Below are 12,427 nucleotides of genomic sequence, written 5' to 3'. Positions count from 1 at the left end.
TCGTATTATAAAATGAAACAAGTTTTTAGTTATTTATAATACGTTTTTCGTGATAATGATGTTATAAAAACTAATTTTATAATAAAAACGTTTAATAAAGATCCAATTTATTATAAATTAGATTAAGAAACCATATTTTTACAAAATAACTTGAATATTAGGACTTACGAGGATTGCTACCTAAGTTTTATCATCGAAACGTTTATTAAAGATCGAATTTATTAAAAATTACGATTTAGAAGCCTTATTTCTACGAAATACATTGAAAGGGAAGGAAAAACCAACCGTTTTATTTACTAAAAATGAATATCAGGACTTACGAGGGTTGTTACTCAAGTTTTATCATCAAAATGTTTGATAAAGATCAAATTTATTATAAATAACGATTTAGATGCCTTATTTTTACGAAGTAAATTGAAAGGGGAGGCAAAATCAACCGTTTTATTAACTGAAAGTAAGTATCGGGTCTTACGAGGGTTGCTACCTAAATTTTGAGATATACAAGTAAAAACAAATATTTATAATTGGACATAGCTTCAATGTTTTTGAAAATTTCCACCATTAAAAATGTCAATCTTTATTATGTCAATGTCAGATTGTATATATTAGTAGTACTTAAGTAGCAACCCTCTTATTACAAAAAAAATGAATTAATAAATTTGTATAGGGGTTAGTTTGAGGTTAAGTTTTATCAATAAACTTTTGTGATGTATGTGAATACATTTTACGTGTTTATTTACAATAATTGCTATAAATAATCTTTAAATTACTTAAACATGATAAATTTGAAGTGTTTGTGTACACGAATTTGTGATACACATAGGAAAAAATTTACTGAACTGAATTTTAATGAATAAATAACAATATTATTAAAACATGAACTTACCTTTGGATATCACGACTGTAGAGAATGATGTTTTTTCTACGGGATAATCTCTATTACAGATATTAATAATAGTAACACAAAATTTATATTAAAATTCAACTTTTAACATAAAAAAAAAAAAAAATTTTGTAATATTCAACGATTTATTTATTAAAATAAATTCCACAATTTCTCAAATTCATCACTGAATCTTTTTATAACGTAAATATTATTAGTAAGCACTGTATTGTCAAAATTATAACAAAATCCTTGGTTAGTTAAGTTTAGACTACCGGAAAACATTTTAGCACGCTCCGGATCATCTTTATCTATTAAACAAAACTTGTGATGCATCTTAATAGATCTTGGGGAATGAAGTTTATAAGGAATTTCTAAAAAAAATACACGACTTCTTATATCTACTTATTACCTAGAATAACTTACCGTTTTTTGAAAGTATTGAAAAATTCTTACGTTGAGACTTAGTTTCGAACATAATTTGATCAGATATAACTCTAACGTCCACTCCTCTTTTGTGTGCTTTAATTAACTCGTAAGTTAAACTTTTTAACGTGAAAATGTAGATGCACAAGCAAATACTGGATTTAGCACTAGAAATGAATGTTTGTATTATTTTTTGATATGCCAACGAACAATTTTCACTACATTCGTTTTTTTCTATCACATGAGGTTTACAATTAAAGTTTTTCATCGTAACCGATAAAAGTTGATTATAAAATTTGTTATCGTCTTCAGTTATAAGCTTTATTTTCCTCCTGTATTTCCTATCCAGTAAATAACTTAAAACTACTGGTAGAGTTGTGATTGAAATGTACAGGAAACATATTAATTTATTCATTTTAACATTGTTTTTATATATTTTTTTATAATTTTATTTATATATTTACTATGACATAACCCAATTTCTTCTTATTTGTTTTTAATCAACTTTGTAACTACCAGATTAAATATACATCAGCTACATATATTAAATATTGTTTTTTCTTTAATTTTTCACTTCTAAGACCTTTTTATATTTACATTTAAGTCGTTATAGTGTGTCTCTTTTATATGAAAATCATTATAAAATCTTAATAATGAAGAGAAATCGTCTCAGAAAAAAATTAAATATTGTCTATATAATGTATATTATAGAGGCATTGAATTAAAAAAAAGAAGAATATTTGACATTTAACATTTTAACCAATGAGAATTTACAACTAATAAATAACAACCAATGAGATTCTTCCTTTTTCCGATTTAACCGATATATCACGAAGTTTCTTCCTCGCCAATTGACATTACGGTAATTTGTACATTCTACATATTACCATCTTGTGTCAACTAGTTAGGAATCTTCATATAAGCGTTAAGTTTTAGTGAAATAGTTAACAACAATTACAGTGTAGAAGTGTTTAATATTAGATTTTGGTAAGTGTAAATTCAAATTATTTAATTGGTTACTAAAATATTTGTTTGTGTAACTTCTACTATTACCCTGGACCTAAACGTGAGGATTTTGAGTAGCCATGTTGTTTTAAGATTTATTGATTTCAATTTATTTTTTTATATAAAATATACGATATATAGAAGTATATTTATTATATTATATTCATTGTGACTCTTTTTCATTGAAAGTATTTTTATTGTATTCAATTTCATATATACAGAGTATTATATTATTTTTTTTAGTTTTAAAAATTTGCAGTAGGAATCTTTTTCAAATTGTAGGTTTTTAATTTTATAAATGTGATTTGGATTTATTTGAGTTTAATGAACATACTTTCTTGTTAAAAATTTCTAATATTTCATCTGTTGGGGTATTTTAAAGATGGAGAAGTTGTTTACTTTGCTTTGAATTGATTTTAACGTGTCTAGATTGTTACAAGAGTGAGAAAAGGTGGTTATAAAACGTTGTTTTTATTACATTGCTTTAAATACGTTTAAAAATGTTATTATTATCCGTATGTAGAAAGTTTGTATTCGGCGGGATTTCGCCTATATCGTCGCCGTTTGTGTATGACTGAGACTATAAATATTTCTCTTCGTTTTTAAAGAGTTTCAGGCGTGGTTTTAAATCCGAGAAGTTGTCGTCGTCGTTAAGTCGTCTATATAAGAACGGAAATATAATAATCCCACGAAGAACATCGGGAAAAAATTATAATGCCGGGTTTTAGCAGTGCGGGCACATTCAAAATATTTATCGGAAATTTAGCCGAAAAGACGGCCGTTGCCGAACTGCGTCCCTTGTTCGAAAAATACGGCAAAGTTGTCGAATGTGACGTCGTGAAGAATTTTGGTTTCGTTCATATGGAAAACGAAACCGACGGACGCGAAGCCATTAATAATTTAAACGGACAAGTTTTGAACGGTCAAGCGATGAAATGCGAAGCGGCGAAAAGTCGGAAAGCCCCTCAAACGCCTACGACTAAAATCTTCGTGGGAAATTTGACGGACAACACGAAGGCGCCGCAGATACGCGAATTATTCAAAAAGTACGGCACCGTTGTGGAATGCGACATCGTACGTAACTACGGGTTCGTACATTTAGAATCCTCGGGAGACGTGAACGAAGCTATCAAAGGTAAAACATTTCTAAAAAACAAAAACAAAACAATCGTTTCTATTTATTTCATTTTTTTTGTGTCGAAATATCGATTTTCGTTTATTATACGACTGTCAGTGTTGTGTCAAAAATTGTGGGGCCTTCTATTACCGAAACTACATTTAACGGACGTTAATTGGCGAAAATAATTAATTGGATTTGCTACCCAATAAAAAAATGATACGAGAGAAGATCTAAAATAACCGGAATTGTTTAATTATCGATTTTTTTTACGTAACTACTTTTATCCCCTTCAAAATATATGACGGAATCGTGGAAAATAAAGAAAAATCACACGGGATAGAGTCGGGCGATTACGGTGTCATTTTATCCTCAAAAACTAGTGAACCAAGTTTAATATCGTTTAAATAAAAAAAAATCGATCTAGGGAGAGAAAATTAGATTGGATGAGTTATGGTGTTATTTTGTCAGTATTTTCAAGGTTTTATAGATCGTAACGCGGTTATTTCAAGTCTCGCAGACCATCACGTAATAATTTTAAGTCTCGCAGATCATCACGTAATAATTTTAAGTCTCACTGCCCATCACGTGATTATTTCACGTCTCATAGATCTCGACGCGAGTATTTTCTTTGTCTCATAGATCGTAACGAGACTATTCCAAGTCACACAGCCCGTCACGTGACTATTTTACGTCTCATAGATCATGACGCGAGTATTCTAGACTCGAACAACGTTGCCAGATTGGAAAAATTATAGGGGAAATCGAAGAAAAAATCGGTATACGTCGAATAATCGACAATGGCAGTCGTATAATGAGAAAAACGATAAAAAAAAATTAATTTGGCGAATGTTAAAGAATTGAATGGAACGATGGTGGACGGTCAACCCATGAAGGTGCAAATATCGACGTCGCGCGTTCGTCAACGTCCCGGCATGGGCGATCCGGAGCAGTGTTACCGTTGCGGGCGCGGCGGTCATTGGTCGAAGGAATGCCCCAAAGGTATGGGGCCCGAAAGGTTCCGCGAAAGAATGTTCGGAAGGGATCCGTATCCTCCTCCACCGCCGCCACCTTTTCTGCGCGACCGCATGATGGGACGATTTGGGGTACGATGATTTACTAATACCGAGAATTTAATTAATTTTTTATTCTATTCCATATATAAAGGGTGGTACGAAACTATGAATTTGTGATGATGTCGGTTGAATGACGTTTTTATGACAGTAATTTCGCAATTTGGTGTGCGCATTTAATGTCTTCTTCTTATTTTTTTTTTTTTTGGAAAACAGGACGGTTACGACGCTTACTACGACAGACGATTCGAAGATTCTCGAGATTTATACGAACGTCGTTATTCCGGCATAGCGAGCAGTCGAGATGTCGGTATACGCGGCGGTAGCGCACGAGATTTTATGCCGCCGCCGTTACCGCCACGTCGTGAACCGTTACCGCCTATGCCGACTATCGGTTTGAGAGGCGGTCCTTCTACCGGTATGGGTAGTAGCTTGAGGGAGAGCAGTTATTCGAGAAGCGCCAGCGATTATGGTATGTTTAGTAGGAGAACGCCGCCACCGACCGGTTTGAGAAGCAGTCGAATGTACGAGGATTTTAGCAGAGATTCGTTCGACGATAGAAGGTAAGTTACGAGAACGCCTCAATGAAATTCGCGTCACTTAGAAATAGTCAGTAGGGGTTATAACTGGAGAATAAGGTGGATTCTTAACTCAATTTGTAGGTTATTATAATAGAAAGAAAATTTGGGTAGTCGATGTGGATTATACAGGATGTACACTCTAAAAAAACGTTCGTCGCAACTTTATTGGTCGAAAACGTATATTTTGCGCATATTTACACGATTTGTACTGTTTTTTAAGTGTATGGTGTTCAAGCGCAGACTTATTCGAGAAACCCACTGTTTTTTAGTGTATAAAGAATCCCTGGTTGGGGATAAAATTGCGCAAAAACTCGTAGATAGATCGCTATGGCGTTTCCGCAACTGCGCAAATTTACTTCAATTTAGATTCGGTTAGTGGCTATTGTGTTATAGGGAATTGCGCAAAAATTTGTCCATATTATTATATTAGGAACTCGTCCATATGGTCACTAGATTGTGTCCGAAGTAAATTTAGCGCAAATTGTGTGTTTTAATCCACATTCGTCACTTCTAGTAACTCCGTAGCAATTTTGGCCACCTTTAGCGCAGATTCACCTGACAAAACTTTCGGTTTACATTGTTTTTTATTTTCCGGTATATTTTGGTCGATCTGCGGCTTAGAAACTGCGCAATAACTCGTCGATAAGATCGCTATGGCGTTTCCGCAACCGCGCAAATTTACTTCAATTTAGATTCGGTTAGTGGCTATTGTGTTATAGGGAATTGCGCAAAAATTTGTCCATATTATTATATTAGGAACTCGTCCATATGGTCACTAGATTGTGTCCGAAGTAAATTTAGCGCAAATTGTGTGTTTTAATCCACATTCGTCACTTCTAGTAACTCCGTAGCAATTTTGGCCACCTTTAGCGCAGATTCACCTGACAAAACTTTCGGTTTACATTGTTTTTTATTTTCCGGTATATTTTGGTCGATCTGCGGCTTAGAAACTGCGCAATAACTCGTCGATAAGATCGCTATGGCGTTTCCGCAACCGCGCAAATTTACTTCAATTTAGATTCGGTTAGTGGCTATTGTGTTATAGGGAATTGCGCAAAAATTTGTCCATATTATTATATTAGGAACTCGTCCATATGGTCACTAGATTGTGTCCGAAGTAAATTTAGCGCAAATTGTGTGTTTTAATCCACATTCGTCACTTCTAGTAACTCCGTAGCAATTTTGGCCACCTTTAGCGCAGATTCACCTGACAAAACTTTCGGTTTACATTGTTTTTTATTTTCCGGTATATTTTGGTCGATCTGCGGCTTAGAAACTGCGCAATAACTCGTCGATAAGATCGCTATGGCGTTTCCGCAACCGCGCAAATTTACTTCAATTTAGATTCGGTTAGTGGCTATTGTGTTATAGGGAATTGCGCAAAAATTTGTCCATATTATTATATTAGGAACTCGTCAACTCGTCCATATGGTCACTAGATTGTGTCCGAAGTAAATTTAGCGCAAATTGTGTGTTTTAATCCACATTCGTCACTTCTAGTAACTCCGTAGCAATTTTGGCCACCTTTAGCGCAGATTCACCTGACAAAACTTTCGGTTTACATTGTTTTTTATTTTCCGGTATATTTTGGTCGATCTGCGGCTTAGAAACTGCGCAATAACTCGTCGATAAGATCGCTATGGCGTTTCCGCAACCGCGCAAATTTACTTCAATTTAGATTCGGTTAGTGGCTATTGTGTTATAGGGAATTGCGCAAAAATTTGTCCATATTATTATATTAGGAACTCGTCCATATGGTCACTAGATTGTGTTCGAGGTAAATTTTGCGCAAAATTGTGTTTTAATCCACATTCGTCACTTCTAGTGACTCCGTAGCAATTTTGGCCACCTTTAGCGCAGATTCACCTGACAAAACTTTCGGTTTACATTGTTTTTTATTTTCCGGTATATTTTGGTCGATCTGCGGCTTAGAAACTGCGCAATAACTCGTCGATAAGATCGCTATGGCGTTTCCGCAACCGCGCAAATTTACTTCAATTTAGATTCGGTTAGTGGCTATTGTGTTATAGGGAATTGCGCAAAAATTTGTCCATATTATTATATTAGGAACTCGTCCATATGGTCACTAGATTGTGTTCGAGGTAAATTTTGCGCAAAATTGTGTTTTAATCCACATTCGTCACTTCTAGTAACTCCATAGCAATTTTGTCCACCTTTAGCGCGGATTCTATTAAAAAAACCTTCGGTTTAAATTGTTTTTTATTTTCCGGTATATTTTGGTTGATCCGCGGCTTAGAAACTGCGCAATAACTCGTCCATAAGATCGCTATGGCGTTTCCGCAACCGCGCAAATTTACTTCAATTTAGATACTGTTAGTGACTATTTTGTATTAGGAAATTGCGCAAAAATTTGTCCATATTATTATATTAGGAACTCGTCCATATGGTCACTAGATTGTGTTCGGGGTAAATTTTGCGCAAATTTTGTTTTAATCCACATTCGTCACTTCTAGTAACTCCGTAGCAATTTTGGTCACCTTTAGCGCAGATTCTATTAAAAAAACCTTTGGTTTATATTGTTTTTTATTTTCCGGTATATTTTGGTTGATCCGCGGCTTAGAAACTGCGCAATAACTCGTCCATAAGATCGCTATGGCGTTTCCGCAACCGCGCAAATTTACTTCAATTTAGATTCGGTTAGTGACTATTGTGTTTTAGGAAATTGCGCAAAAATTTGTCCATATTATTATATTAGGAACTCGTCCATGTGGTCACTAGATTGTGTCCGAAGTAAATTTAGCGCAAATTGTGTGTTTTAATCCACATTCGTCACTTCTAGTAACTCCGTAGCAATTTTGGCCACCTTTAGCGCAGATTCACCTGACAAAACTTTCGGTTTACATTGTTTTTTATTTTCCGGTATATTTTGGTCGATCTGCGGCTTAGAAACTGCGCAATAACTCGTCGATAAGATCGCTATGGCGTTTCCGCAACCGCGCAAATTTACTTCAATTTAGATTCGGTTAGTGGCTATTGTGTTATAGGGAATTGCGCAAAAATTTGTCCATATTATTATATTAGGAACTCGTCAACTCGTCCATATGGTCACTAGATTATGTTCGAGGTAAATTTTGCGCAAAATTGTGTTTTAATCCACATTCGTCACTTCTAGTAACTCCATAGCAATTTTGTCCACCTTTAGCGCGGATTCTATTAAAAAAACCTTCGGTTTAAATTGTTTTTTATTTTCCGGTATATTTTGGTTGATCCGCGGCTTAGAAACTGCGCAATAACTCGTCCATAAGATCGCTATGGCGTTTCCGCAACCGCGCAAATTTACTTCAATTTAGATACTGTTAGTGACTATTTTGTATTAGGAAATTGCGCAAAAATTTGTCCATATTATTATATTAGGAACTCGTCCATATGGTCACTAGATTGTGTCCGAAGTAAATTTTGCGCAAATTTTGTTTTAATCCACATTCGTCACTTCTAGTAACTCCGTAGCAATTTTGGTCACCTTTAGCGCAGATTCTATTAAAAAAACCTTTGGTTTATATTGTTTTTTATTTTCCGGTATATTTTGGTTGATCCGCGGCTTAGAAACTGCGCAATAACTCGTCCATAAGATCGCTATGGCGTTTCCGCAACCGCGCAAATTTACTTCAATTTAGATTCGGTTAGTGACTATTGTGTTTTAGGAAATTGCGCAAAAATTTGTCCATATTATTATATTAGGAACTCGTCCATATGGTCACTAGATTGTGTCCGAAGTAAATTTAGCGCAAATTGTGTGTTTTAATCCACATTCGTCACTTCTAGTAACTCCGTAGCAATTTTGGCCACCTTTAGCGCAGATTCACCTGACAAAACCTTCGGTTTACATTGTTTTTTATTTTCCGGTATATTTTGGTCGATCCTCGGCTTAGAAACTGCGCAAAAACTCGTCGATCAGATCGCTATGGCGTTTCCGCAACCGCGCAAATTTACTTCAATTTAGATTCGGTTAGTGGCTATTGTGTTATAGGGAATTGCGCAAAAATTTGTCCATATTATTATATTAGGAACTCGTCCATATTGTCACTAGATTGTGTTCGAGGTAAATTTTGCGCAAAATTGTGTTTTAATCCACATTCGTCACTTCTAGTGACTCCGTAGCAATTTTGGCCACCTTTAGCGCAGATTCACCTGACAAAACTTTCGGTTTACATTGTTTTTTATTTTCCGGTATATTTTGGTCGATCTGCGGCTTAGAAACTGCGCAATAACTCGTCGATAAGATCGCTATGGCGTTTCCGCAACCGCGCAAATTTACTTCAATTTAGATTCGGTTAGTGGCTATTGTGTTATAGGGAATTGCGCAAAAATTTGTCCATATTATTATATTAGGAACTCGTCCATATGGTCACTAGATTGTGTTCGAGGTAAATTTTGCGTAAAATTGTGTTTTAATCCACATTCGTCACTTCTAGTAACTCCATAGCAATTTTGTCCACCTTTAGCGCGGATTCTATTAAAAAAACCTTCGGTTTAAATTGTTTTTTATTTTCCGGTATATTTTGGTTGATCCGCGGCTTGGAAACTGCGCAATAACTCGTCGATAAGATCGCTATGGCGTTTCCGCAACCGCGCAAATTTACTTCAATTTAGATTCGGTTAGTGGCTATTGTGTTATAGGGAATTGCGCAAAAATTTGTCCATATTATTATATTAGGAACTCGTCCATATGGTCACTAGATTGTGTTCGAGGTAAATTTTGCGCAAAATTGTGTTTTAATCCACATTCGTCACTTCTAGTGACTCCGTAGCAATTTTGGCCACCTTTAGCGCAGATTCACCTGACAAAACTTTCGGTTTACATTGTTTTTTATTTTCCGGTATATTTTGGTCGATCTGCGGCTTAGAAACTGCGCAATAACTCGTCGATAAGATCGCTATGGCGTTTCCGCAACCGCGCAAATTTACTTCAATTTAGATTCGGTTAGTGGCTATTGTGTTATAGGGAATTGCGCAAAAATTTGTCCATATTATTATATTAGGAACTCGTCAATATGGTCACTAGATTGTGTTCGAGGTAAATTTTGCGCAAAATTGTGTTTTAATCCACATTCGTCACTTCTAGTGACTCCGTAGCAATTTTGGCCACCTTTAGCGCGGATTCTATTAAAAAAACCTTCGGTTTAAATTGTTTTTTATTTTCCGATATATTTTGGTTGATCCTTGGCTTAGAAACTGCGCAAAAATTCGTCGATAAGATCAATATGGCGTTTTGGCAACTGCGCAAATTTTCTTCTATTCAGATTCTGTTAGTGTCTATTGTGTTATAGGGAATTACGTAAAATTTGTCACTCAATGGAATAAGAAACTGCGCAAAAATTCATCCATATGGTTAGTCGATGGTGTTTTAGGTTGACTATCAGTAAGCGCGACTGACTAATTCGTTTTGGGTCTAGTTTAGCGCAGATTTGCTCTAGTAAATTCACTGTTTTCTTACTTTTCTTAATTCTCGGTTACGAAATTGCGAAAAAATTCTTCTATTAGGTCACTCTGTTGGGTTTAAGGTTGATTTTCAGCAAGATCGATTCACAAATTCACTTTGATCTGCTTCAGCGCAGATTTATTTTTGTTTAAACTGTTTTTTCGCGTGTAGTTTGTTGTAGAGGATTCTCGGTTAGAAAAATGCGCAAAAACTGGTCTATATTGTTAACCGATGATGTTTGAGATTTATTATATACAAATATAGTTTACAAACTCACTTTGACCACCACAAAGCCCAGATTTATTCCAAGGAACCCACAGTTTAAATTGTTCTTAGTCTCTCGCCATGTTTTAGCAAATCTACGGCATAAAAACCGCGCAAAAACTCGTCCATAAGGTCAATCTGTTGTGTTTGAGGTTGATTTTCAGCAAGATCGATTCGCAAATTCACTTTGATCTGCTTCGGCGCAGATTTATTTCTGTTTATACTATTTTTCAGTCTCTAGTGTATTCTTCGATTAAGAAACTGCACAAGTCTTGTTTATACGGTCACTTGGTGGTATTTGTGGTTGATTTTTAACCAAACGCATTTGACATGCCCATTAGCACATATCAGCTCTTGGAAACACTGTTAAAAACTTTTATTTTCTAGTGTATCCTCTAATTAAAAAATTGCGCAAAAACTCCTCCATATTGTTACTTGATTGGGTTTGTGGTCGATTATGAACAAACTCTCCATCTGTTTTAGCGCAGATTCATTTCGAGAAACCCTCAGTGTCGATTATTTTTCAGTTTCAGCGCGATTTTAACTAAAAAAAATTGTTTTTCAGTTATTGATGTGTTATGGTAAATTTTCAGCTCGAAAACTGCGCAAAAACTCATTAATATGATCACTAGATTGTGTTCGTGATCATTTTGAGCCAATCTGGTTTACAAACGCACTTTTAGCGCAGTTCTAAGTCAAGTATTTATTGAATTGTAGTGGATCCCCAATTACAAAATTGCGCGCTCAAAATTTTTGATATTTTTTAACGTGAACTTATTTTTTTTGTCGGTCCCTTTTAATGCCTATTGAATACACTTCTATGCCTATTTTTTGCTAAAATCACGTGTTATAAAATGACAGTTTTGATAGGTGCCTGTAGATAGGAGCAGGACCAGTTAAAAAGTCGAAACATTGAGAAAATTACTGATGTATTGACTCAGCCTCGTACTAAATATATGAGTTTAAAATTTTTCATATTTTAATGACTTTTAGTATGTTGGAAACATTTTTTATGGTAATTTGTTTATATATTTTTTTTTCGGAAATTTTGTTTTTTTTTTTAATAAAATTTTTGTTTACAGGCCGGGTTTAAGGGGTGCATCACCTCCGAGAAGATACGCACCGTATTAATTTCGTTTAGAATGACTTAAACATTGATAAGAACCAATCAAGGCACTAGTTATGGTGAAATGTATATAAAATTTTTACTTTTTACCATCCAGTGATATGCTTTTTCGAAAAAAAAGGTGTTAATATTTATTTTTAGTTGAGATAATGAACTTCGAATGGCGGAGTGATTTTTTTTCAAATTGTCATCTCTGTCGAAATAATTTTTTGTATACTCAATTTTTTCTATGGAAACAAACAAATTTTTCTCTCTTAAACTTCGCATCTACTGGGTGTTCGATATTTTCTTTACATCAACGACTTTTTGATCATTTTAGTTACAGGTGATTTCAACTTTGTATCTAATGATAAATAAAAATGACTCAATTATAATAGATTTTTTTGTTTCCCCCCGTATATTTGTTAATTTACGTTTGATTCATCGAGATTTTTTATTGTCCCCTCGTATATTATTTATGGATTTGATGGTTTGTTTATATTGTGTGTTTATGGAAAATTTTGGGAAAGAAA

The 12,427-nt window shown here is 34.6% G+C and overlaps 2 protein-coding genes across 2 annotated transcripts; one reads left to right on the top strand and one right to left on the bottom strand.

Annotated features, from left to right (window-relative positions):
- Positions 1-1,010: 1,010 nt before the first annotated feature.
- LOC130449394 (mitochondrial cardiolipin hydrolase-like) lies at positions 1,011-1,792 on the bottom strand. The gene is made up of 2 exons (XM_056787193.1): positions 1,310-1,792; positions 1,011-1,257 (listed from the first exon to the last, which is right to left on the bottom strand). Exons 1-2 carry the CDS (start codon positions 1,722-1,724, stop codon positions 1,037-1,039), a joined length of 636 nt encoding a protein of 211 aa, XP_056643171.1. The 5' UTR covers positions 1,725-1,792; the 3' UTR covers positions 1,011-1,036.
- Positions 1,793-2,155: 363 nt separating this feature from the next.
- Positions 2,156-12,301, top strand: LOC130449393 (RNA-binding protein lark). Its single transcript, XM_056787192.1, has 5 exons — positions 2,156-2,296; positions 2,923-3,449; positions 4,290-4,537; positions 4,721-5,067; positions 11,872-12,301. The coding sequence occupies exons 2-5, from the start codon at positions 3,029-3,031 to the stop codon at positions 11,918-11,920; spliced, it is 1,065 nt and encodes a 354-aa protein (XP_056643170.1). The 5' UTR covers positions 2,156-2,296; positions 2,923-3,028; the 3' UTR covers positions 11,921-12,301.
- The last annotated feature ends 126 nt before the right edge of the window (positions 12,302-12,427 follow it).

Source organism: Diorhabda sublineata, chromosome 10 (genome assembly GCF_026230105.1).
Source record: "Diorhabda sublineata isolate icDioSubl1.1 chromosome 10, icDioSubl1.1, whole genome shotgun sequence".
Taxonomy (NCBI): Eukaryota; Metazoa; Arthropoda; class Insecta; order Coleoptera; family Chrysomelidae; genus Diorhabda; species Diorhabda sublineata.
This window is presented reverse-complemented; position numbering and strand designations above follow the sequence as displayed.